The sequence below is a fragment of the Genypterus blacodes genome, unplaced genomic scaffold (genome assembly GCF_046128005.1).
Source record: "Genypterus blacodes isolate CSIRO-AG114 ecotype Tasmania unplaced genomic scaffold, CSIRO-AGI_Gbla_v1 ptg000103l_1, whole genome shotgun sequence".
Taxonomy (NCBI): domain Eukaryota; kingdom Metazoa; phylum Chordata; class Actinopteri; order Ophidiiformes; family Ophidiidae; genus Genypterus; species Genypterus blacodes.
In genome coordinates this window covers 617,520-645,050 of record NW_027466907.1, presented here as the reverse complement: position 1 = coordinate 645,050, position 27,531 = coordinate 617,520, and the positions used below count along the sequence as shown (strand labels likewise).

The 27,531-nt window shown below is 45.6% G+C and overlaps 1 protein-coding gene across 4 annotated transcripts; it reads left to right on the top strand.

The window, feature by feature from the left end:
* Window positions 1-1,551: 1,551 nt before the first annotated feature.
* Window positions 1,552-26,618, top strand: tmcc3 (transmembrane and coiled-coil domain family 3). 4 transcript variants are annotated; one of them, XM_076160077.1, is made up of 6 exons: window positions 10,813-11,063; window positions 12,731-12,834; window positions 22,240-22,410; window positions 22,612-23,396; window positions 23,948-24,083; window positions 24,266-26,618. In XM_076160077.1, the coding sequence occupies exons 3-6, from the start codon at window positions 22,288-22,290 to the stop codon at window positions 24,566-24,568; spliced, it is 1,347 nt and encodes a 448-aa protein (XP_076016192.1). In that variant the 5' UTR covers window positions 10,813-11,063; window positions 12,731-12,834; window positions 22,240-22,287; the 3' UTR covers window positions 24,569-26,618. The 4 variants fall into 4 exon arrangements, with proteins under 4 accessions (XP_076016190.1, XP_076016192.1, XP_076016193.1 ...); XM_076160075.1 differs by lacking the exons at window positions 10,813-11,063; window positions 12,731-12,834 and adding an exon at window positions 1,552-1,726; XM_076160078.1 differs by lacking the exon at window positions 12,731-12,834 and having other exon boundaries at window positions 22,244-22,410.
* The last annotated feature ends 913 nt before the right edge of the window (window positions 26,619-27,531 follow it).

Genomic DNA, 27,531 nt, shown 5'->3' with positions numbered 1-27,531 from the left:
ACATCTGTATGCAGTGAACGGATTAGTTTTGGCTGTGTACATAATTTTAACAACATTAGTCTCTCTCTCTCTCTCTCTCTCTCTCTCTCTCTCTCTCTCTCTCTCTCTCTCTCTCTCTCTCTCTTCCTATCTCCCTCTGCCTTTGTTCTTGCTGATGCAGCACTTTATTGAAGTGGCAGCTGCCAGGTCTGCAGGGCTGGGTCCCGGAGGGGAGCGACAGAGGGCCATCTCGGTGTCGTTGATGTAGAGCCCTTGTCCTTGTCTGGCCGGCAGCTCCTTCCCCTTCTCCTCTCCTCTCCTTCCCTCCACTCCTCTTGCCAACTCCCTTATCTCATCTCTGCTGTATTTCTCATCCATCACTTCTCCTCCTCCAATCTCCTTCTCCTCTCTTTAACATCACTGTCATTTTGCTTTGTTCCTCTGTTTAATCTCCTCTTGCATCATTCATGCCGGACTCCCTCACACACTCCTCCAGGCTCCTGTTTCATCTTTAACCATGCAGTGTCTCGGGCTGTTTACTCTAAGGAATTTCAGATGCTGCTGTCATGATCATTTTGCTGTCAAAGAGTGTAGTGTGTGTAGTGTCTTTCCCAGCTGCGTGGGTTTAACAGAGCCAGCATAATTTTCACTAATTGGCTAAAAGAAACCAGAAACCCAGACAGTTTTGAGAATTACTTTTATCTAACGTTCATCCTTGTACGCCTCTCTGCGCCATTCTTCAGTCAGTTATCTTGTTAAAAATGACAGCTGAACTCAGTAACAGTGCAGCCATCAGGGCAGCTAGAGTGTTTTGATATTACTCCGCATCCCAAAATTTAAATTCACACGTTTTTGCCCTCAACCACATCTCATATTCAGCTTTTTGTTTCCTGCTGAACTTTTTTGGAACATGTATGTAAACATGTCTTGGATTATTAATTTAAATGGATTAATGGAGCAGAAGGACCATTGACCCCCTGCTTCCACTCCCACTCATACAAAAGCCTTTGTGTAGGAGTGGGAGTAGGAGGGTCCAAGCCATGGTCACACACACAGACACAGACACACACACTTTTTGTGGCACTGCAGTTAATCAGAGATGTGAGTCTCCATACTGTAGAGTGTTTACCCCCAGGGAGGGGATCTGGCAGGAGATTCCTGCACTAACTCAGCAATAGCAGGAGACATTCCCACACTCATTCATCCCCTGAAACTCCCCCTACCTCCCCCTTCCTCTTCCTCCCTCTGTCCCCCTGCTCTCCATCTTGTATCTGCTCTCTCCTGACTGGCAGTGGAGGTTTTGCTACCGTCGCAAGGTGTGCCGAGGACATTGGAGTGTGGCTGATAAGAATCAGAAAATGGCTCTGGCCGTTTCATTCCTTATAAGGTGGTCTTTTCCCAACAGGACAGAACTATGAGGAGTGAGCAGAACAGAAAAGCTGAGGGAAGCACTTCATCAGGACTAGCGTTCATACAGTGAGATGAAGGGGGAGTCGTGGTGTTAAAAGTTTGAGGCTGATGGCAGCGAACAGGAAGGACAGGATTTCTCAAACGAGTGTTGCACACACAAACTGACAGATTCACGCTCCTCCTCCCTTTGGGGCTAGTCGTGAAACTTCAAAGAGGCAGACACAGCTCTCTGATGTGCCTTCCGAAGCCGGTCGATGTGCACTTTGACCTCCAGCTCTGAGCAAGAGGAGGCATGAGGAAGCACTTCAGCAGTATTCCACTCATCCATGTCACCGAGGTAGTATACGTGGTCTGTTTATGTATTATTGACTTTTTGCTCGTGATCAATAAGAGAACAGCATCTTTTTTGTTCTTCTTCTTCTGCATGTCAGCTGCAGACTCACATGCACAGAGTTACTGCACAGGAGCTTCTGCCCTGATGAGGTCAGCGTGGATCGGCTCTCATGAGGAGTTGTTTGTGTCAGTGAGATAAGGGGAGCTTGTGTGTTGATAAAATGTGGCTTGCTGCATTTGGATCTCTGTGAAAGATTGCTTTGTTTGCTCCTGCAGATAATGTAATAATTTGAGTTTTAAACAAGTCTTCTTTTCATTACAGCTGAGTTTTGTTGAGTCAGACATGTTCCATCGTGTCTCTGCTCGTACTGGCGTGCGCGTGTGTGTCTGTCAACCGTGTGATTGCACTTTGTGGCTTGAGTAACATCTGGGGAATGTACGTATATAGCAGCCTGTAGATCAATCAAACCTCCAGAACTGCTGAGTGGTTTTCTTTCTCTTTTCTCTGTCTCAGAATAATGGAATTGAGCTATGTCCTCTCGACTTTCAAGTGTTCATGCAGGTGGTCAGGCTTGTTTTTTCTCTTCTCTTTATCTTTCTATCACACTCTTGGCTGTAACATCAACACACCTTGTTGATATTCTTTGCGACAGTAATCCTTCATCCCAGCCTGTGCTTTGTGCAGGGCTGACCTCAGCATTTTTGGGGCTGTGGGCAGAATTTTAACTATTCTAACCAACCTCACCACATCTGTCCAAATCAACCTTATGACACACTAGCAGGCCTGGACACAGCTGCACATCTACTGGAAAACAATTTGCAAAGGTAGCAAGTGTAATGAAAATCACACACAACTTCTAAACATGCACCACATAAATGCGGAGGGGTTTTATTTCTCACAATATCAAACCTCTGTTTCTGGACTGAGCCCTTGTTAGGGAGCCACCTGCTGGGCACAGGGCCCTAAGCAGCTGCTTGTGGTGCTGGCTTTGTGCTGCATCTGTGTGTTTTGCGTGTGTGTATCTGTTTTTTTCTGTGTCCGTGCATATGTTTTTGCACACACACATAATGTTATGCAACACATCCAGTGTAATGGGAGACTTCCTGTAAAACCGACAACCTTGGTTTGTCTACAAACAAGGAAATATAAGAGGAAGGAGAAGCACAGGATTGTCTTTTTGTTGCTCCCGTGTGTGTTTTCACCTCCTCAAGCTCTGAACTCTGCAGAAAACATCTCTCCTGTAATGACTTTGTAATTAGGCTGGATCAGTGTTTTCGCAGCTTCTGTGCCCCTGATATGTTGGCAAATCCTCTGTATCTCCTCACAAAGCCTCAGAGCTTTTGTTATGCGCCAACTGTGAACTGTGGCCTTTTGCCTTCGTTTGCCATGGTAACCATCTCAGTGTCGACTTAGACCCACTGCATTTAAGACCTGATCATCGCTCAGCTTTTATTTACCCTTTTTTCTGCCTCATTAATCTGTGTGTTTATCTCACAACAGTGGTAATGCCTCAGAGCACCACTCACTGTGTTGTCAACAACACAGTTCTCTGATTAATATACTGTGTGTGTTCTTGTACTTATATAGTTATGGGAAAGACCCAAGATTATTATGATTTCTTATTTTGTGCAATTTGCTGAAATCTTTTAATAACTTTTTATAAATTTGTCACCACAAAAGGTTTCCTTTAGTTGTTTTATGTTGTCAGGTCAAAACCCTTACTGGTGTATTTTCATCATATTATAGTTTATCTGTCAAGACATAGTGAGTAATCTAAATCATTATGATGTGTCAGTCTTGCGTGTGTCTGCGTGGTTGAACAGTGGCGTGGTCCCAGCTCTGCTGTCAGCCAAACAATAACGCCACGTTCTTTCTTTTCCTGCTGTAACTCGCGCGAGTGAAACTATGCGGTCAGATGATGTACAGTACGTTCAGTCACAAATGGTACAACTGGAGGCGGTGAAAATTCTTGGTTTGTGGAGTCACCGGAGGCTGCAGTTTGTTCAGTACAACATCATCAACGTCATTGACTGATGAAGAAAATTGCCTAATACAGCTTTCAGGAAGAAAAAGTAGTGACTTGTTGCATTGCGAAAGGATGTGTGTGTGTGTGTGTGTGTGTGTGTGTGTGTGTGTGTGTGTGAGCGCGGAGGACATGTGTGTGTATAATGGCCTGTGGTGGTGACGGTGATGAAGACGACAGATGATGACAACCCCTCAGTGGTAACCCAGCACACATGTCCAGCCTGAACCCACAAAGACACACACACACACACACACACACACACATACACACACACACACACACACACACACACAAGCTGCCAGTCTGTAGTTGCCAGTCATTTATCATCATCATGTTGGCTATACTGATGCTCAATTTATCGCCATGGGAACAAGAGATGGTTCAAGGCAGTCGCTTACCCTCACTCCATTGTGATGAACATTCAGCCTGAGCTGTACTAGACACGCACACACACATAGGCAGACACACACAAACACACACACACACTCCACATGTTGCTTTCAGAGTTGAGAGTGGATGATTACCAAAACCCATTAACTGATTAGTATTGATATTTGTGGCCTCTTCACATCTTTCCCATCAGGTTTCTTAATAGCCATATGGAACTTAGCTTTCTGTGTGAGTGTGTGTTTGTGTGTGTGTGTGCAATTAGGGAAAAAGAATAAACCATTCTAAATTTATGTACAGAGTTTCTGCAAAAGATTTGTTTGTCAGGTTCAAAATAGCACCGTGTGTGTGTGTGTGTGTGTGTGTGCATGTGTGCGTGTGTGTGAGTACGCACATGTGTGTATCAGTCCCTGTGTGTGTGTCCTGTGTGTGCTCAGCATCATTAATGTACAACCTTGCCCAGCTACCTGCTCTTAAGGGAGGCAAACTGTTTTCTTCAGTTTACGAGTTCAGCAGAAAAGGTAATATTCATAGAGAGGTTTGGAATCTTGTTGCATGACTATGAGCCTCTGTTTGGTCTGTTGTGTAAAGCTTTTGATGGTGTAATGTTTTGACAAGTGAATGGTGACGATGTTGTCAGTTTCTGGCCAATTTGTCAAGCACATCTTGTTTTATCCCTGACCTCTGGCTTTAAGGTCGCCCCTCTGCTCCGTTCGGCTGCTTCATCTCTGCGTGTGCCTTCATGTCACAGCAGCGTCATATATTCTCAACAAAACAAGAAAATTAATCTCAAAATAGCCTTCAAGCCTCACAAACATAGGAAGGCAAAGGTGATGAAATGTCACGAGCTGGATGATTGGGCTGTGACGTGTGTAGAGAGATGATACAGGATGAAAGACTGTGCTGGCACCCCACCCTGCCTCCCCTCCACCCTTTGAAGGTGCCACCCCTTATATATTTATTTCAGACAGCCTCTGGTGCCTGTGTTCACTCAGGGAGGCCGAGCTGTCCTTTGTGACAGCACATACATACAAAATGTAAGATTTTAGATTTGAAGAGAAAGTTCTCACTACTACTATTTGGTAGTTTCACAGTGAACGATGTGGCTGCTCGTGCAAACAGCTTGTTATCAAGTAGCGAGCAGAAGAACACTGGAAATAATGTAACCTCACATTCAGACCCAAAGCTGAGCCAACATAATGGATGTGGGCTGGTTACTCTGGCTGTGTAGCTTGGGAGCTTCCGGAGTCAATAACCCTAAAAATGCTGTGTGAGTGTGGTGTGTATTAGAGGAAGGAGAGAGTTCAACCCTGTAATTGAGTTCCGTAGTATGAGGGTATACTCATAGACTTGTTTTTCCTTATTTTCTTATCATCTGTGTTATGTCTTCGCCTGTAGGATTACTAGTAAGGTTCAGAACCAGTTTTCGTGAAACTTGTTGGGCAGGTTGGACATGAAAAACAAAACATAGCAGATGTCAAACCCAGTAGCGTGTTGGCTCAGGTTTGAGATTAATTTGCTTAACAATAACAGTATTTTTTTCCAAAGCATTTCAATGGAAAGCATTAAACATTAATGGATTCATAACTCTGCTCCACTGGACTCCGGGCTACTATCATTATCGTTTCAGTTCTTCCAATCTTGGAGACAATATGGCTCATTAAGCTCCAAGATAATGTTCCAAAATGATGAACCTGAATGACACAAATAAAACAACACCAGGGTTTGTGAGATCGTGGGCGCGACCTGGACAGCGCTGCGTTTCTCCGCTGCAGAGCTTAGTGTCCAGCCAGCTTGAATTTACCGCCAGAGCACCGTAAAGCTGCCAAACCCCCGTCCGGCCCCTGCACACCCATTCACAGGCCGCGCTGATTTAGCTCCCCCCTGTGAGGCGTGGACAAAAGACACCACTGGGGTGGACGGAGGATGGAGACTACAATACCTACCCCCGCCTTCCCTGGAGAAAATCCATTATGAGTCTGAAAGAAGGTTTGGGAGTGTCAGGAGGAAGAAGAGGAGGAAGAAGAGGAGGAGGAGGAGGAGGAGGAGGAGGAAGAGAACAGCTGAAAGGGTTTCGGAGGACAGAGACAGAGAGGCAGAGCAACAATTGAATGAGTGGCCGCCTCCACATGTTCCCAAGTCCACATTTCATGCAGACCCAGTTTTGATTGCGCCTGGCAGACAGAAGCGATCCTCTCGGCTGATTGACTCTGTGCGGTGATGTCTGTGGACACTCAGACTGATTAGTCACTGTTTGTCCCCTTTGCCAGGCAGTAGCAGGAGCAGCAGCATCCCCCCCACCCCACCCGGTCGCACTTTGTTTCTATGTGTGGGTGAGACTATTGGCAAGAGGAGCATTACTCCTCCACTGCCAGGCCTAAGGGGGCTTATCAGCATCAGTAATACACAGCGGAGAGAACCGTTCTGTGTTTGAACGTCGCCTCGCTGTCGGGTCCATCATTTTCACAGACAAATTCAAAAGAATTGCGAGAATTTCGAGCTTTGCAGAGTTCATGCTGGTTGTATTTGAAGACAAAGTCTCACTGATTATGAAAGGTACAGGAATAAGTGAAAGTGTGAAATGGAAGACTCTGTAAGTGTTAAAAGCCAGGAGCTGCGAGGGAAATGATTCAGAGAAAAGAGAGAAGGAGGGAGATGGCTTTGATAACAAGGAGCTGGTGTGATGTGAGGACAGAAAGGATGAAAACGGGTGAAAGGCAAGAAGAGTTGATTTTCTCTCTTGGATGGGACTGCTGTGGGTGTTATGTAATCCAAAAAAAGCTCCATAACTTTGCTGAGCGGCAGCCCACAGGACGAGTGTGTCCCTGCTCACAGCGAGCTGTCACTGAATCTGTCTTTGCACCACACTGTGCTGGAGATGACAGATGAAACTACTCAACTAAGGCACACAGCAGTCGGTCCCCTAGAGGAGTCAGATGAATTATTAACATGTTGGATTGTACAAACAAATATCCTGGAGTGATATTCTTGTTTTACACTGAGATTGGCTCATAAATGTAAATTTCCCTGGAGTCTCTGAGGTTTTGTATGGTGCCAATATTCATTTGGACAGCAGACACAGATTGACACGCATCACTGTCAGTGTAATGGGGTGTGTGTGGGTTCTTAAAAGGAAGGAAGGAAGGAAATGAGAAAGCAAAGAGCTATTTCAGAACAGTCTGATCTGGAGAGAGTTCCCCTTTCTTGCCAGATCATGACCTTAAAGCGCCACTCTTGTAACTTTTTCACATTAACTGTACAGGCGGGAGCAGCAAAGTTCATAATAATCTGACACGTTGTCTATATTGTCGTGCAAACGCCATCCAGACAGGCATCAAAATAACACATAACAACAGTTAGTATAACATGTTTGAGAGTTTTTACACTGACGCTGGTGTGTGCTTGTGCTCTAAATAATGCTTTCTGTTCCAAAACATTTCAGAAGCCTCCCAGGACTCTCGGATCCTCCTCCAAGTTTGGCTTGACCTTTTAAGGGAAAGGTTGTTGACTTAAAAACTCCCAAAACTACCTGAAAGACATTGTATATATCTTAATGTGCAGTGTAAAGTGTAGTATTACAGTATAAAATGTTCTGATTTATCCTAGTGGAGAAATTTAACACCCAGAAGAATGAAATAGCTCTTTGACGTGTTCCTAATTATTTTCGGATGATAAATGAGAGGCGTAAACTGCAGATAAAACTTGTTTAGCAGCATCATTATTTGTTTTGGTCTTATACATTTTTCCATGTGTGAAAAGGCTTTTATCCCATATTCATATCTGACCCCCTTCAGCAATCCAGATCCCCACCAGAACACCCTGACCTCCACCACCTAAACATTACAGAACCCCTCCAGAATGTTCAGACCCCTTCCAACATTCCAGAGGCCTATCAGAACATCCTGACCCCGCTTACCTAAACATTCCAGGGCTCCTGCTAAACGCTCCGGACCAGCATTGGTTTTCCCAGTTGCGAGGTTGGGACTGATGTCACAACCAAGACAGAGACAGGAAATGGTGCAGGAAGTCCATAAAGAAAGCAAACATCAACAGCGGAAGGGGGAGGGGAGGAACAATGGCGTCTTCTGTTTGTCTGTGTGTGTTTTCAGTTTTTTGTTTACACACAGATACGTCACTTTTTGATACCCACATATACACAAATGGTTTTATTTCATCTTCTAACCATGTATCCTGACATTTAAACACCTTCTTGAAGGGCAATTAGATTCTGAGACATTAATGCATCGGTTAAAAGTCAAACATGATGGCATTTGGATGAAGAACTTCAATTGCACCCCTGTCAGAGAGAGAGAGAGAGAGAGAGAGAGAGAGAGAGAGAGAGAGAGAGAGAGAGAGAGAGAGAGAGAGAGAGTACCTTTGTGTGTGTGTGTGAGACAGAACGGTTTGATTAGCTTGCTCCGAATCAAAGCTGGCAGGGTAAGAATAGCCGTCTAACGTTCTTTTTGTGTGTTGTTCCCACTTTAACACCCCCACGGCTGACATGCAATATTGCAATACCCACTGGAGATGCTGCTGTTAATGGCTTTTACAGAAGGCTGTAGTTGTTATCTGTGAGTGCAGCAGATGCCTTCTCGCTATTAAATCAATGCTGAGCACCGAGAAGGCAACAATCTGGACCTAATTAAACGTCACATTTAGCTACAACCCTTGACATGTTATTTTGCACTTTCACACACACACACGCACGTGTGAACATGCACTTTATACATCAATACCCAAGGGACATGGATAACTATGGATCATAGAAGATTATTAGCTTGTCGGGATTGATTAAAGGAGAGATTTGTTATTGATGTATCATGAATATTTAAAGAGACATTACGATTTTACAGAATTCCTCGAGTTTCTGGATATTTACATCCAAACTAGGTCACAACTTTCGCGCAAGAGTCAAGTCCAGCGATCTAGTCCATAGACCTATGACTGGACCGCCTAGATCATGTTACTATTATTTCGCCAGCCAAAAATAGAAATTATGCACAGCATAATAAAAGTTAAACTTATCTCCTGGGTTCCCGGATAGATCTGCGTTATCCTATAATGACTAAACAGCCTGTGATTGATGCAAGAAGGCATCTGGAAGTTTCTACAGGGAAGATGCCATGATCCATGAAAAAATACTGATGTTTTCGGGAAAAGACTACTTCAAAAACACTTTCTGAGGCAATGTTGAACATATAAGTTAATGTAAAGGAGCTTTTAGGGGCTTTTCAACTTGTTCCATGGATCCATAGGAGTCCATCAAAAGGCCTACAGGTAAAGGAACTCCAAATATCTCCAGAATGCTACAAAAATGCAAAAAAATGTCAGCGACCTAGTTTGGATATAAATTTTCACAAAAACGGGATGATTTATGAGGCCAGGGTCAGATTTAGTGTTGGCACTGCGGGCCCTGCAGGCACCCTCTGTGCCAGGTGCTGTGCTCTGCCCCACAGCTGAATCACCCAGCCTCAGCAGCCAACCTGTCAGCACACACTCATCGCAATGATTAACACTCAGCTGACTCACTCGCCCTCGTCAAAGGGCTTCAGGTTGGAGTGTGTCCTCGTGCGTGTGTGTATGAGAGAGAAGACAGTAATAAAGAATGAAAGAAAGAGATAGGAGCAGGTAGATCAGTGGCCGCAAGGCTCATAGTGAGCGAACAGGAGAATTAATTCTTTATGTGTCCTTGCAATATAAACCATCAACAGGCTGGGGTCGTATGACTGGGTCCCTAACCATACTAATTAGTTTCTTTATGAGTAGTGATAGAGTGGCCCTGGTGTGCCGTTAAAACATTCATGACACAACCAAAGACATTGACTTCATAGATTATTGAAGGATTCCTCAGTCCCCAGGCTATCACAGCGAAACACAGCTCGCCTCTCTTTTGAGATTCAGCTGTACTGAGATACGGATCTACTGTAAATTTCCGTAACTCAAAAAGAAATAGTGCAAAAGAAAAAGGATGTAAACATACAGTACTTTCTAAAGCTAAGAGCATAATGTGCCAGAGGAAATAACTGGGAAAAAGCGTTTGGTGAGTGAAAATAACATCAAGATGACCGGTTGTTTCATTTCATTCTGGTTATGAATAATTTCACATGGGTATATTTCATGTCCACTCCCTCTGTATAAATGATAGGATATAGTAAGATATAAATATAGTGGATATGTTCATTCATGGTCTGTTGAGAAACGAAATGATCATTTCTCAGATTAACTTCTTAAATGGTTTCACACTGTGAATTCAGCACAGATTGATATGGTCCAAAATAGGGGATTGGGACTTTAAATGTCATAAAATTAAGAGGATAATATTAGAGGAGATCGTGAATATAAAGCTTTGGGTGGATGAAAATAATTTCCAGATGATGTAATCAAGCAGCAACCGAGTATTATTTCATGTTATTATTTTCATGTTTTTATCCCTTTTAGCCCAATAGATTGACGTAACTACATTATTTCTGATAACACATAGCTTGAAATAAATACTGATTTTAATAAAAACACACATTTATTCCACCTATTGTAGTTTTCAGAGCAGAGAAGTCCGCATTCTGTGGATATGAATAAATTCATCTGGGTACATTTGATATCTTCCGCAGCCCCTCCCTCTGTCTAACGTGCTGGGCGGCGCCTGTAGTGGCACATTGCTCTTCCCAGGCTCGCGGGGTTTAGTAGGATTACAGCGGCGGGCAGCGACACCAAACGCATCGATACCGACGCCGGCCCTGTACCTGGGAGCGGTGATGGCATTTGTGGTGACGACGGCGTTAACTGGCGACGGTCAACTTTGCACCTGAATGCAACAACAGAGCGGGAGGTCCGGTTTGAGTCCCGGGATTATGTCCGCTGATCATTGCGTTGCTTTGGGCAAAACTTTATCAGAAGTGGGGAGACGTCTGCAGCACCGACGGTGAAATGGTGAATATGAGTTTTTGATGTTGTTACGAAGTTAGCTAGCTAACTACTCTACGCTCATTCAACCACATTTGTTGAGAAAATTGCAACTTTTCTCAGATTGAAGCATTTTATTGTGTGTATGCTCACATTGGGTCCTGATCGTCCACTGAAAGAGGCGAATTGGTGCTGGATGCTTGACGTAAACATCGCGAGTTTGTTTGTTGTGGAAGTGAACCTCGTCGGTGCACATCTGTAATCGCCGAGTATCAGTAGTGGAATTGGGAATCCATTTCTCTCGCAAACAGCTGTCAGGCGGCCTGATCTCAGCTGACATGACCCGACACGTTTGCTTTCAAGTCATGCTTCATTCAAAACATATACATATATGTATCCATACATGACGTCAGCAAAAACACACCATGGAAAATCTTACATTACTACTATAAGTGTGTGTGTGTGTGTGTGTGTGTGTGTGTGTGTGTGTGTGTGTGTGTGTGTGTGTGCGCGCACGTTTACATGTACATGTACATGTATATACATCAGTACAATAAGCACCATTGTCTGCAAACTTGGCAGACAAATTTTTCATCATGGGTCATAGTAATAATAGCATAGGGTGCATTTGATTAACATTTTATGTTATATTGTATTTGCATATATTTTATTTGCATTCCAAATGATAGCAGTGGCAGATGGGAGACATGGATGGAGTCATGAACGATGGTACAGTCTAATGACATCATGAAACGATCCAAAGATCCAACATTATCGTTATTATCATTATTGTCATGATTGTTCCAAATATAAACCATTTGCATCATGCCAATGAAGAAGCAGCGGTCCCCGTCAGCGAGCTTGAGGGCCTTAGGATACTTCGCTCTAGTCAAAGGAATCAGCAGGAGCTTTGGTGTATGTGGGCATCCTGTATATTATATCTTATCTCGTACAGTTGCTTGAAGTTTAAGTCCTGGTGATTTGACAGTAGTATTAAATATTTACACAAAGCTGTATTATTAAATGGCCTTATTTTTAGAGTGGAGCATGTTTAGATCATCTGCTGACCAGGCAGTGAACTTGTGGCAGTGTGTTCAGTGTGTGTAATCATCCTGCCACTGTGCTTGGACTCTTAATCATTCCAGACTATATTTGTAAAATTGAACACTGCTAGAATAGCAGCATTATGTGCGCCCGTGGGCAAAGCCAGCAGTGAGCAGGTTTAACCAGTCCGGCCTGTAGGTGATTAATAGATAGATGGCACGATTTAGCTTCATCTTCTGTGTCACCACTGCCTTTCATATTGAGCAAATATGAAATAACCACAGGAGGAGGAGCTCAAAGTTGTGTTCGACTGCTGCCTGTTGTTGGAAGAAAGCATATCTGTGTCCTTCTGTACCTTTGTGTTGTGTATACATGATACACACTCTATGGTGACATGTTTAGATCACCTGTGATTACAAACAGATTCTCTCCTGACCCAGTTACAGAGGGCTCACATACACACTGGAGCTGCTTTGTCCAGTCGTATATAGAACTGCTGCACTTGTTTAATATAGGTTAATTATTTGATGGCTTTTCATGGAGAACAGGCCCAAGTGGCTATAAGTTGCAGCACAGCAGCTTTTGAATCACATGCCATTCATCCCTCCATTCATCCATTCTCCTCTGCTTATCTGAGTCTGTTTCTCCAGCATATTGGGGTTCTGTCTTGTGGTCCCTTACATGTTGAACGTGTCCAGAATAGCTGACTCCTGGAACTACATCAGTTGGTCCATGATTGCCAGATTGCCAACAGGTGGGGAGGAATCGACCCTTGCAAAGTGACGCACACACACATGCACCTCTGACACACACAGCTGTGGGATGTTGTTCTGCTACCTGATAGTAAATGCATCAGTGCACCCAGGGACGCAACATAACAACACTGAGTGGCACTGATTGCATTTTCATTTCATGGCACATTAGTGCACAGCTCAGGGACTGGAGGCAGACCATCCAATGATACCTTTTAACTTAACACTCACTCACTGGGGACATCGACTGAGCTCTTCCAACAAAGGATGGAACAGGAAGGACATAAAAGTGGTTATTTACTTCCCTTCAGCATATTTTTCAATTAGTGGTTAGGTATTGCTTAGAAGGACGAGGAGCTGTTTCCTAAAGGATTGAATAGCACTAAAGCTCAAATATTTCCACCTTTCTTTCCTTTGTTCTTCATCATATCTCATTCACCAGTGATCCTCAGTTGTTCTTCATATTTGCCTTCATTGGTGAATTTGCCTTTTGAGCTAAAATATCACCAAACTTTGTCCCCGTTTTATTCACAATTATTACAGAGCTTGTGTGAAACGTTGCATTCATGGCGCAGGCTCTTTGATTGATTTTCTATTCTGCTTCAGGGGAATGTGAAATATGTCTCGGATGAACATTGGCATTTCTTCATTAAACTCCACCAAGGTTCTCACATTGACAGCTTCTGAGCTTTCAGGGAATAAGTGTGTGTGGCTTAACTGTCCAGTGTCTCCCGTCCTGCAGACATGGTGTTACTCGGAGACATGAGCAGACGGAGATCGCCAACGGAATTGATTTGTTCACTCAAGTAGAAAGACAGTGGGTTTATGACTGTGGAGGATACTTAAAATGTCACTTTCCTTTGCATACATTTACATAATGAATATATGGAGGTGGCATTTCTCTGGCTAGGAGATCCTCTTTCAAAGATGCGGCTTTTGCACTCCAGCCAGCAGCTTCTCCTGTGTGTGTTTGTGCTGGAGTGTTTGATTTTAGAGGAAGGGGAAGGAGGCGGACTTCCTTCTCTGAGCTTCAGACAATGTTCCCTCTGGGCACAAGTGTGTTTGTTGTGCAAGTTTCTTCACATTCATGTCTGTGAAATACCCAAGGTCTAATTCCATCTCCTTTTGCACAGGGACAACTGGAATGCATTACTGAAAAGGCACATTTGTGTCTGCAGCTTAGGCATGGCGTGTGTGTGTGTGTGTGTGTGTGTGTGTGTGTGTGTGTGTGTGTGTGTGTGTGTGTGTGTGTGTGTGTGTGTGTGTGTGTGTGTGTGTGTGTGTGTGTGTGTGTGTGTGTGTGTGTGTGTGTGTGTGTGTGTGTGTGTGTGTGTGTGTGTGTGTGTGTGTGGCTCACTTTGGCTGACGATCTGCTTTTAGACTCAGCATTCATGGAGCCTCAGCATTATGATTAGAGTCAGATCTGCCCATTCAGATGATGGATCGGGGACAAAGATCAAACCATTTCATCTCTGGCCTGTCGTTGCTTGGTGTTCATGTCCCCGCTGAGTCATGTGGTCACAGCATTTATGTCTGTCATAGAACATAAAAGCTTTCACGTGCTGTTATGTGTTTGGACTTCAGTGCTGATTACACGTATCCTGCTTTAAAGGTTATGCTTATTACACTCCAGCTTTGTTTTTTGCTACTGATGACCATATTTTTGCAAGGTTGCCACTTAAAGCCACTACACACACACAGACACACACACACACACACACACACACACACACACAGTCCCCCATCAGCACTACAAATCACAGTTACGAGCTAAGCCACGGCCATTGTTGTGTTGAACAGAGTGAATGAATGGGTGCAGTGTATAGTGTAGTGAATGTGAGCTGGCTCTGACCGGCTTCCCTGGCTATTATGGCGAGGTGTGAGTAGGGCTCCACTCAATCGCGTCTGTTGTCAAGGAAACCAATCTACTCGCTCTCTCTCGTATCCCGGAGTAAACGATGCTTCAAGTGATTAAAATCAAGGAATGAGGTAGCGGGAGGGAAGGAGATGCAGAAGTGGTCTGAATTGGTTGCTTTGTTGTATCTCAGCATTTCACGTGTTGTTACAAGGGTCTCTCTCTCTCTCTCTCTCTCTCTCCCTCTCCCTCTCCCTCTCCCTCTCCCTCTGCCTCTCCCTCTGCCTCTCCCGGATTAGGGTTATAGAGGGTTAAGACGACAGTGAACTGACACACACCCACAGTGATACTGAGTGTGTGAGTAACACGTTGCGGATTAACCCACACACAAATACTCTGCCCATCAAACAAATCCCATGTTGGCTGAACAGACACACATACTCCCACACACACACCCACACACAAACAGACACACACAGATTTCCCCAGTCATTGAACGCTGATTCATTGCCAATTATTACACGTTGTCAGCATATTTATGCAGCCACCTTTCTAAATTTGGTTCAACCTCGCTAACGTATTATTTTCCGAGCACTCAGCTTCTGTAAGAGTTTATAACCTTTTCCACAAACTGCCATGATGATTGTTTACTCTGACACAAACGTGCAGAAGCAGGAAAACACTTTCATGCTCATGTTGCAGTATAAGGTTTGCCTGTAGTTCACTGCAATTACACGGCCACACACTCCAACCATATACACCTGAGTCCCTTAGAACACTTCCAGCATCACACACACTTACACAGGGAAGTCTGAGTATTAGTAGTTAGTGTAGTCTTTGTTAGTAGTAGTGCTGGTTGTCAAGTGAGTCTTTCATGTGCAGCCAGGGACACACACAAGTGTTTTATGTTGATGATATGTGTGTGAAGTGTGTGTTAAGGAGATGACATTGTTTTGCATAATCAACTGTTCAACAGCGAAGAGACTTCTTAGCCTGAAGTGTCTCAATGTACCGGTTGATCTGCATTCCAGCTTATACCTGTTGAGGAGCGGTAGCAGATAGGAGACGGTAAAATGAGTTTCCTCCACATGGTGTCAGGACTCTCATTGACAGGCGCCAGCTGAGGTGGTTCAGGCAAATAATCAGGATGCCTCCCTAGGGTGCTGTCCAAGGCACGTCCAAATGGGAGGACACCACAGGACATATCCAGTTGTACACCAGAGGGATCATATATCTCATCTGGCCTAGGAATGCCTTCCCTCCAGGAAGAGCTGGAGAACGTGGTCAGGGACATCCGGGCTACTGTGCCTCCGCAATCTAACTGTTCACGTAACCTCGGGCTGGAATCCGCATATCATTTCTGAGCTACATGGCAGGCTGTGGCTGGGCTCAAAGTCTCACAGGGGCTCTGCAAGCAGTAAAATCTCATGTTAACCCCCTGCCAGTGCAGGCGCTCGGTTTCTTTTTATGACTGCGCGTGTGACGGCACCAGTTATTCGTTCAGCGAGTTTGATGCCCCACAGTTATGACTCGTGTTATTGCTTACCACGCACAGAGACTGTCACTGCTGCATTCTACAGTCCCTGAGTCTCTGCTACGGACCGTCCAGGCTGAGAAAGCTCTGCTCTGCTCTGCTCTGCTCGGGCGTCTTGCCGCTCATCCGCCTTTTCCACCTTCTACTTCAACAGTTTCTATGCCGGCTTCTGTCTTCTCTAAAGCTTATAACCTCACACATCTGCATCCTCATCCTGTCACGGCCCACAACAGCTTTTTTTTTTCAAGGCCTCCATCGTTTGGGAGGCTGGGGACTTCTTGGGTAATCTTTGCGAAAGACGGGATCAATATCCTCAGATTACAAGAGAGGAGAAGAGATTAGAACTTTTTTTTTTTAAAGTAGGGGACCAAACTAAACACACATTTTACTGTAGAGTCTGGCCTCTGTTTTAAAGATCTACATGTGCGTGTCTGTGTGAGTGTGTGTTGTCTTTGCTGATGCATGTTCTGAACTACCGTGTCATTTGTTGACGCTGAGCTTCACAGATCGTAAATGGACCGCAGAATGCTCATAGATTTTTAACTCAATATCCATCAGCAGCGTTCGCTTGTTCTCTCCTCTGTGTTGCTATCGATTCGCTGGGTCACCTCGTTTCTCTCTGCCGTAGTTAACGGAACAATGTTGTTGACGCTTGGTGTGGCCATTTACCACAGCGGGACTGTTTGTAAAGCTCGTACCATCTCCTCAGGTAGTCTGGAATGTTCCATACTCAGCTGAATTGTAATTTCACCTGCGTCAGGAAGCACCAGACTGTGTTAAGTGCTTGCGTGGCAGTTTTTAGTCTGCTTCTTAGGATTTGTCAAATACGTCTATGAAGGGCGAGTGATAAGTTCTATGAGCCTGACACTGATCAAGTGAGGCTATCCACGACTGTAATCCCCCCTCAGATTTAGAATAAAAAGGTTCTTAAAATGGTAAAGATTGTGTTGAAAAGTAAATAACCAAACAGTGAATACACATAGCAATGCAAGGTTTAGAACTTTTCAATCAACCCCTGCTTAGGAAATGTACACATCCATGAGTTATACCTGTTAAAACCTAAGATGGCCAATGTGGTTAAAACGAAAACCACAGTTCTTGCCTTTTTAAAATTGCACTTTCAAGTGATGATCTCTATGTAAAATCAATGAATTCGGCCTCAGCGCTCTGATTTTGACATATCAGATGTCATTTTAATGGGTTGCAGTTATGTAATGGAGCATGACCCACACCATTAGTCGCTTTAGAAAACCCTCTGCTCTCTGCCCACAGAAAGAAATCATGGCACTTACGTAGGCTGCAAGCTCAGTGTGTGTAAACAAAGTGTCTGCCGTCTCCGCCCCCGAACATCATCTCCCTGGGCGCCGCTTATCTGACGCCGTTTTCACAGACCGTAAATGAGGAATTAATGAAGAGGAAAGAGAGCGGGCGAGCACAGGATCTCCGGGGGTCCCTTGCTCTCTCAGACCTCACTCGCTCCTCCTCCACCATCTGCGGTCGGGTAATGAGTCTCCGTTGACGACACACCGCAGAACGCCGCGACACGCTTTCACCTCTTTTCCAAATGACAGTGTTGGAAGCTGCACACTACCTGCTTTAAGTCATTTTCTATCAAGGAGCAGCGGAAGCGTCTGTGACAAGAACAAATGTCCAGACGATGGAAAACAATGTTCAAGTGATTAGTCAGTCATTACAGTCAATTAGAAACAGGTGTGATGAAAGCTGCTGATGGTTCTGTTGGTGCTCACATTCTGGCTCAGGCAGACAGACGCTCACACAGATGTTCCGATGTTTGCCTTGTGCGCTTTGTTCTGTTTTTACCTGCTGTGTGTATGCACGTCTACGTGTGTGTGCGTGCGTGTTATTGTGGCGTGTGTGTGTGCAGGGTAACAGGTCAAGACAAGTTCAGTGATACACTAATCAGCCAAACATTGTTGACTTCTCCTGAGCCCCACCTTAGGATTGGCCTCAATACAGGTGTGTGTGTGTGTGTGTTTTCATGTACAGTACCTATATGTGTGCGTGTGTTCATGTGCCTATGTGTGTTTGCTCAAGGTAGATCAAAGGTGAGGCCGTCTGCCCAAGGCCAAGGCAGAACCATATCTGGAATTCTTGATAACTTTGCTTGCTGAAGTCAGATATGAGTGTGTGTGGATCTTTCTCTCCTTCGCTCTGTCAGTATGTTTATGTTACATCAGTTACACTCCGATTAAGGCAATAGCACGGCGCACAGACTGTACACTGTATCCCAGCTCATTTCCTCTTCACCCTCTGTGCTTTGTGTGTGTTTTCCTCTCCATTTATTCTCATGCTAATTCTCTGTTGAGGCCCCGCGGGGAGTCGTCTCTCTCTGTGTCTCTCTCTCTCTCTCTCATCCTCATCCTGCCCGCAGACGCACGGATGCTCTCTGCTCACCGCGAGGCTCTGCAGCCAGACTCCCGTGAGGACCAGATGAACTTGTGTCACCTCAAACTGCCCTTTGTCTTCATCGTCCAACTAAAAACCCTTTTTACATGAGGTGAATGTGCAATATCCTGTTTCCAAAACCACGTCCACTCCGATTTGTTTCCCCTTCTTTCTTGTTCAGGCTTTTGTAAACCCCAAACACGTTCGGAGCTCTAATCTGGGGACTTCCTGTAGGCGATGTAAATGTATCGTATTTCGCCGATGTCAGCTGAGGAGACATAAGAGCGGTTTTACAATGGGAGATAAGAGACGCTGAGAGGCTTACAATCAAGCGGGGGAGACAGAAACACGAGAGTCAAGAAAGTACAGAACTCTCAAAAACACAGCGTCGTTTATCTGAGGTTACCAACCGTACACACACACACACACACACACACACACACACACACACACACACACACACACACACACACACACACACACACACAGTAATCGTATTGCAGTGTAAGACTGTACAGCCTGCCCCGCCCCTCCCCCACCACATGTTTTGCATTTCATGGTGGATTTTTTTGTGGTGCAGTTTTGATGGATTTGATTCTGTCCTGCAGGTGCAGCGACTCGCCTTGATGCATTTGAGGGCTCAGGTGCAAGCCATGAATTACAACAGCACTCATCTGTGTTGTTCCTCCCTGCTGGTCGGAAACAAAAGCCCTCTTGCCAAATCTTGCCGGAATTGCTCAGCTGAAGCTGTCACAACTTTAGAATTTCAATTGTGCACGTGTACGTCTCCATTTCTGCCCTCGTAGCGTACACATTGTGCAAAAAACAAACAAAAGGAAAGGAAAACAAATAGAAATGGGACTATTGCGTGTACACTGAGTCACCTGCTGTGTTTTGGTGCCCATTTGTAAAGGAGATTGAAAGTGACCTATGCATCCAAGTAGCTCCTACAGAGTGTAAAGAGATGCAAACTCCTTCCCCTGGCTGCCACCGCTTATCTGTCCTGTGTGCATGTGGCTATTCATAGCACGCCATCTTATCGCTACATTAATATGTATTAGTGCGGTGAAAAGGTTTTGTGAGCGGCCGGCTGCGACACTGACATATGAGGCTCAGGGCCTAATTTAATGAGCATTCAGACAGATTTATACATTCAGCCTGTAATTGATGCATCAGTGCGGCTGATCAGGTTACTCATCCATCACCTGAGATCAGGCAGGCGGTGCTGATTGGTTTTTTGGCGAATAGACACCTGTCACCTCGGCTTATTGGCGTCCTCTAAATATCACATATTAGGCGAAACTTCCTGTCTGCCCGTCTCTCTCTCTCTCTCTCTCTCTCTCTCTCTCTCTCTCACTCTCTCACTCTCTCACTCTCTCACTCTCTCTCTCTTTTCTCTCTTTCTCGTTCTCTGATGAAGTGATGGATTTGAGGAGGAGTAAACAGAGCTGTGCTGTGTTGAGGGCGACACAGGGAAGATTTCCCCGAGGTGATTTCCTGTGTTTGTGTTGGGTTGCTGCTCCCTGATGGCAAAGGCTCCACTGCACCACAGAGAAGGGAAGAGAGGTGTTTGCTCTCTCTCTCTCTCTCTCTCTCTCTCTCTCTCTCTGTCTCACTTTCTGTCTGTCTAGTTCTCTCCCCCTCTTTTTTTTCCTCTCCCCCTCTCGTCTTTGTCTCGCTCTCCCTTCGTCTGTCTCTGTTGCAGCCTCTGCCTCTCTCACTCTTAATCGCTCTCTCAGTCCGCCTCTCTCTCTCTCACTTTCTTTCTCTTGCTCTTGTCTCTCGTTATCTCTCTTTCTCTCTCTCACGTCACACCAATATTCTCTCTCTAATCTTAGTACTTTGAATATAGAAAAGCCATGCAAATCGCACAAAGGTGCTCATGCATAGTGTTTTGTGTGTTCATAGACATGGTGCAACAACATTTTACTGCTTTTGTCCTTGTCATTTTCAGCGGTGAATAGCCAGACTGGAACGATTTTGCATCCTATCTATGAGCAAATATAAAAGGAACTGTGCACACATGAACACATTCTGCATTCACATCCCTTCATATATTTTTCATTCCCTGCTGAAGTGTGAATCCCCTGTAACTCTCCCTACGGATAAAGCCTCTGAATGTTTTAATACCAAGCTGTGTGTGTGTGTGTGTGTGTGTGTGTGTGTGTGTGTGTGTGTGTGTGTGTGTGTGTGTGTGTGTGTGTGTGTGTGTGTGTGTGTGTGTGTGTGTGTGTGTGTGTGTGTGAGAGAGTGAGTCTCCATCCAGCTGTATAAAAAATGTCCTCAGCACAGGTCGGGGTCGGAGGACTCGTGTGGTGACCAGCAAGCTGCTCTGTAAAACACACACGAACACACACACACACACACAGACACACACACACGTGGCCTCACGTGTTAATCATTTCCCACACAGACCCACTTTCCAGTCCACTTCCAAAAACGTGCACAGATTATTGAGTGTGTGTCTGTGGCACATTTCCACACACACTCCCACAGATCCCAGCTGATTTACGTCCCCGGCTGCTTTGTTGCGTGAGCGAGCGATGCAGCAGAGCCAAAGTGAAAGTGTTTATCGTGGGCAGGTCGCAAGTGTGAGACATGGTGATTAGAAGTCGTAAATGTTTTTAATAGTTAAGATTCATGAGAGATAAACTCTGTGTTGTGACATCGCCCGAGTTGTACAGCCACTCCACCTTGGTGGAGGTATGCGCTGTCTGACTCTGTGTGGTGGAAAATAGAGACTCAAAACCCCCAAATGCTGGACCTCAGGGCGTATGGGAGAGCATTCATGTGAGCTCAGCCTGTATATGCATGGCTGCCGTGGCAACCAGGGTACTCATATTTTAGGTTGCCTTACATAAGCGTCTGCTATTGACAATACAGAGAGCAGCTTTTCAAAATGAGAGGCACTGGAGGCTGTTTGTTTGCACTGACCGCCCTGTAGATGCTCATTAGTGAAGTGTGTTACTTGTCTTGCACTCTGTGACCACAGCAGATGGTGTGTTTAGGAGGAAACGGGGCAGTTTAATGTGAGAGGTAGAGATAAACAGTGAACAGAGGAATGCAGCAGCAGCCTTCCCTTCAGGCATCACATAATGAGAAAAGATCCATTTGCTCTGCATGCTTGTGCACTGGGCCTTTGTCTGTTAGACACGTGTTTATTTCTGCAAGTATCAGCCAAAAATGTGTTTCTATAGCAAATGTGTGAGTCGGCGTGCCTGGAAAAAGCTTTCGTTCTCAGAATGTATTGAGTTAAGACGGATATAGCCAGAGTGAAAGTGATGATCTGCATCTCTGTTGTGTTGAGGTGGGAATATGTGTTTGTATAAGGTTATTCATCTGCTTCACTGCCAAAATAACAACAGTCTGAGCCCCGTCTGGCTGCTCATATCAGCTCAGTTCCAAGAGGACTCGCTGATGACTCTCGCTTTCTTGTGTGTGTGTGTGTGTGTGTGTGTGTGTGTGTGTGTGTGTGTGTGTGTGTGTGTGTGTGTGTGTGTGTGTGTGTGTGTGTGTGTGTGTGTGTGTGTGTGTGTGTGTGTGTGTGTGTGTGTGTGTGTGTGTGTGTGTGTGTGTGTGTGTGTGTGTGTGTGTGTGTGTGTGTGTCACCAGGCAGAGCGCAGCACCTATGACGGGAATATCCTCAGCATCCCGGTGCCCATGCGCCGCGGCGGGTCTGAGTCCAACCTGGATGTGGTGGACAGCGTGGGAGAGGACGGGGTGGGCCTGGACTTCACCAAGGGAGCGCTTGGCATCGACAGCCTGCAGCAGAAGATCCTCAAGGTCAGAGCGAACAGGAAGTGCACCGCAAAACCTTTCAGATTCATTGTATTGACTCAGAGCCTTTTGTACTCAAGTCTGACAGCAACAAACATCACAAACTTACAGTAATTGATAAAGCAGAACTTTTTCAGGAGTGATATTTAAAGTAATTGCATAGCGTCCACCCCTCACAGACTCTCTTTCCTTTATCTCTCCCTTTAGGTGACAGAGCAGATCAAAGTGGAGCAGGTGGCTCGGGACCAGAACGTGGCCGAGTACCTGAAGCTCGTGAACAACGCCGACAAGCAGCAGGTGGCTCGAATCAGGCAGGTGTTTGAGAAGAAGAACCAGAAGTCGGCTCACACCATCGCTCGACTGCAGAGGAAGCTGGAGCAGTACCACCGACGCATGAAGGACGGCGACAGCAACGGCAAACTCAGCCACAAGGACGGCAGCGGCCAGAAGGAGTCTGGGAGTCAAAGCAAAGAGGGCAGCCTGCGGGACGTCAGCGGCACCGGGCGCCACCCGGCACTGGACAAGGTGAAGACCATTGGGCCTGGCGTCTCGCTCTCGCCACCTTTCTTCTTCAACAAGTCTCGGGAGTTTGCCAACCTCATCAGGAACAAGTTTGGCAGCGCCGACAACATCGCACACCTCAAGAGCTCCATGGAGACGGGGGTGGGACTCCAGGTGGAGGGAGGGGCCAGGGCCCTTAGCGGCAGTGCCAACACCGTGTCCAAGACGCCCAAGTACCAGAGCGACGACGAATGCTCCACCGGCACGTCCGCCTCTGCCGACTCAAACGGGAACATGGCCGGGGGCTCGGGAGTCGGGTCCGGGGGTCCCGGACGGTCGGACTCCAACGGGCGTCTTGGGGAGGTGCTGGAGGTGGTCAGGGAGATCAGGGAGGCCCAGGCACAGCTGGCTGAGGACATGGAGGCTCTGAAAGCTCAGTTCAAACAAGACTACAGCTACTTCACACAGACGATGCAGGAGGAGAGATACAGGTATCACACACACACACACACACGCACTCAGGGCTTTAACATATAAAACAATGTGGGATGCAAACCAACAACCCCGGCTGTACCTGCTCACATAGGCATCTGACACACATAAGCAGCTGTTTGTCCATGTGATTCATGCTTCAGTTGTCCAATTTTAATCGCACATCTGCCGCTGAACTCTGAAGAGCTTTTGACAGTTTAGGGGCCCATTATTTTAAGCTTTCATAAGCTATAAATAGACGCTGGTGCTCACACACAAAGCCTGCAGACTGTTACTAAGTCGATCGAGGACAAATGTTTCAGTCGCGTATTTTAAGTAGTCGATAAACTGCTGTACCGTTACTCGCCCACACACACTTCATTATTCATTGTTTCTCTCTCTCCCTCTCTCCCTCTCTCCCTCTGTGTGTGTGTGTGTGTGTGTGTGTGTGTGTGTGTGTGTGTGTGTGTGTGTGTGTGTGTGTGTGTGTGTGTGTGTGTGTGTGTGTGTGTGTGTGTGTGTGTGTGTGTGTGTGTGTGTGTGTGTGTGTGTGTGTGTGTGTGTGTGTCAGGTATGAGCGGCTAGAGGACCAGTTAAATGACCTCACAGAGCTCCACCAGCATGAGACGGGTAATCTGAAGCAGGAGCTGGCCAGCATCGAGGAGAAGGTGGCTTACCAGGCCTACGAGAGGGCCAGAGACATCCAGGTGTGTATATGTGGACACACACACGTACACACACACACTCTACCTATTAGATATAGTACTATTGACTATTTGTCCGTATTGTAATTAAAGCAGAAATGTGATAAAGCCGCACACACTAACATTATACTTTGTCTGTGAGAGTTCCCTTGTGTTCACACCTGTGTTACCTCTTGTGTCCACAGGAGGCGCTGGAGTCCTGCCAGACTCGCGTGTCCAAGCTGGAGCTCCAGCAGCAGCAGCAGCAGACGGTCCAGCTGGAGAACACAGACGCCAAGGTGCTGCTGGGGAAGTGCATCAACATCATGCTGGCTATCGTCACAGTGATCTTGGTGTGCGTTTCCACGGCGGCCAAGTTCACGGCCCCGCTGCTGCGTAGCCGCCTCCACCTGGCGCTCACCTGCGTGGGCGTGTCCCTGATAGCGCTGATGTGGAAAAACTGGGAACATTTACAGTGTGCGTTAGAACGACTGCTGCTCCCGCACTGAGCCAGGCGCACAACCGGGACCGCACACAAGGCCCACGACCTTTGACCCCATCCGGGTCCAGGTTGCCAGCAGGTGAGACGCAGGAAGGGAAGCGGTTTGACACGTAGCCTTACACCAGCCCACTTCCTGCGGTCAATGTCTGCCTCGTGGCTCGACGGGCTACGGGCACAGGTAGCCTCTGAGCCTTACCCAGAATGCAGTGCACCTCAACGAAATTCCACAGTGAACAATGCAGAGATGTGAGTTGAGTAGGAAAAGCGTCTATCCCAACCGGACACACATGCTGAAGACTGAAAGTGTCACCATGGCACCACGCCGCCATGACGGGGCAGTAATGGATGAGTCAGCTGGAGCACATCAGAGGAGTACTACACACATCACACACGTCACACACATACCAGCCGTGTTATTGGCCTTTAGACTCCTCTCACCCCATCAGCAGATGCCAGAGTCTAAATGCAGAGAGGTATGTTTATAGGCCCGTGAGATGGAGTGATTGTTTCCTGTCCTTAAAGGGAAGTGCGTCTGTTGTAGCACCGCCACACAAACACTCAGTGGCCACTCAATCCTGCACTGGCCAGCTGTGACACACACACACACACACACACACACACACACACACACACACATTCAAACACACACACAAACACACACACCCACCCACCTGAAGGTTGTTTTCTTATTTGTACTTTGTCAGTATTGATGTGATGCTTTTCTTGTCTGCAGATCCTTCATATCATTTTGAAACGTGTGTGTGTGTGTGTGTGTGTGTGTGTGTGTGTGTGTGTGTGTGTGTGTGTGTGTGTGTGTGTGTGTGTGTGTGTGTGTGTGTGTGTGTGTGTGTGTGTGTGTGTGTGTGTGTGTGTGTGTGTGTGTGTGTGTGTGTGTGTGTGTGTGTGTGTAAATCTTTGGCCCAAGGGTGATTTCTACTTAATTAATTGGGAATCCAAACACACATCATTAGTGGTTGGCAAATGTATTGATTTTGCCTCAAAGTGATCAATCATTATGGATTAGTGTGTGTGTGTGTGTGTGTGATGGCTGCACCTTAACAGCTGATGCGTCACGATGAATCTTCACACCTCTGGTCTGCCCTGTCCATCTTCAAAGGGGCATCAGTTGCATCCTGCCCTGTTTGAAGCTTGCAGGCTTTCATCATGTGAAATAAAATGTGTTTTATGTTGTCACGGTGACAGTTTCCCACCTGTGAGCCTGCGTGTTGTACTCTGTTCCAAAGACTGCAGCGTCAGCATCTAACGCATCATCCCGCTCACACACTGCAAAGAAAACCCTGATATTGGCTTTCAAAGGCAGAGAGCAAAAGTCCGTTCTGATGGGAGAGAGACGGAGCTATGAGTGTCCAACCGGCATTTGACTCCATGTTTGTCACCCAATATTTAAGACGTGAAAAGAAGAGACTAGATTGAAGCCTTTAATGTTCTGGTGCATTCATGTAACAATGGGAAATCAGTGTGAGAACGCTGGGACCCATCAGGAGAATGTGTCCCTCCCGGCTGTTTCACACACTAACTCAATCCCATTTGATGGATGGCTCGTTTCAGTTCATGTGCAACGTCAACCACAGACTTTTCTGTTGCAACTTCAAACTGTTATGAGGTTTTTTTCAAAGCCTGAAGCCCACAGTGATGGTGTTTCCCATGTAACATGAATGCAGCATCAGAGGTTGTAAAGGGAAGTGAACAATGTAGCTCCATGCTCCTTAACCCCGTTACTGTGACGATGAGGGGCTGATATGGGCCCGATGCCTTTTCAATGCAGCTTTTTCCTTCAACTGTGTGTTTCCTCTGTGTGATATGTCCCCATCCTGCCAAATGTGGACAAATCCCCTCACTTGTCTGCGATTTTCCAGGTGTGTTTGCCTTTTTAAATGTACATTTCTGTCTGTTTTTGTTGCTGTTCTTTGCCTTTGGCCCAAACTCTCCATCTCTCTTGTGACTCCTCAGTTTGTTTTCTAAACTGTCTCCTCTTTGAACATGTTTGTGCGTATTAGTTGATGTTGTTATGGATTTCCCATAACGTTTTTTTCAAATGAGAAAATAAACTTTGTTTTTATTAAACTTTTTCTTGGTTTTGTGCCTTTTCCTCTCCAGTAGTGGAGCCACATCTCATCCTCCTCTTGACTCACACTCACTCACCAGCTGTTTGAGACTATACACACACACTCACTCTCTAGGCTTACATTTGAAATCATGTCTTTGTTGAGATAAATACTTTACTAACCACCTCAAAGATAATATCTTTTGAGGAGAGATTTGGAAATAGGCCATGATGATGATGATGATGATGATGATGATAAATTGAATGTATTTGTTAAGCATAAAACCGATGACGGTGAATATAATAAAACTACAGTAGCCAGGCGTGGATTTAAAGGTAAACTGCATCTGCAGTAGTTCTGCTTCCCAGTGTCTGCAGAACATTTATATTTAGCATTGATATAAGGAAGGACTGAGGGAGAAAATCCGAGTGAATAAGCCTTGAGTCATGATTCAGTGAGGCTTTATCGCCCTTGCTTTGTTATTGTGGTTGGGAATATTTATATATTTCTCAGCAGAAAGTGTATATACTGTATATATCTATCATTACATTTATTAGAAATGTCATATTTATATCATTCTGTGAAATCAGCAATTGTCAAAACTCATTGCGATTGCTGCAGAAAAGATCAACTGGAAAAATATGATATATTATCTAATTTCAAAGAACTGAGCAAAGACGCTAAAGTGAGAAGCTAGCTGTCAATATGATAGCAAAAAAAGATTAACCTCTGTAACCTGCCCTCGGATGCTCTGTTGGTGGTATTAAAATAGATGAAACTCAATCGATATTCGTTTTTATTTCAGACTGCAATTTCCTGTTCTTCATTTCAGCAACCAGACGAGTCCTCTGTTCAGCTATTTGTGGACTCACCTTTTCTCAAAAATGTACGGTCGATGGCAGAT

Excerpts from the sequence above, each read along its gene's own strand:
- tmcc3 (XM_076160075.1), top strand. The coding sequence starts at position 1,682 with ATGAGGAAGCACTTCAGCAGTATTCCACTCATCCATGTCACCGAG. Across the intron at positions 1,727-22,239 it reads CACTCATCCATGTCACCGAG|GCAGAGCGCAGCACCTATGA; the intron begins GTAGTATACGTG and ends GTGTGTCACCAG. Across the intron at positions 24,084-24,265 it reads AGAGGGCCAGAGACATCCAG|GAGGCGCTGGAGTCCTGCCA; the intron begins GTGTGTATATGT and ends TTGTGTCCACAG.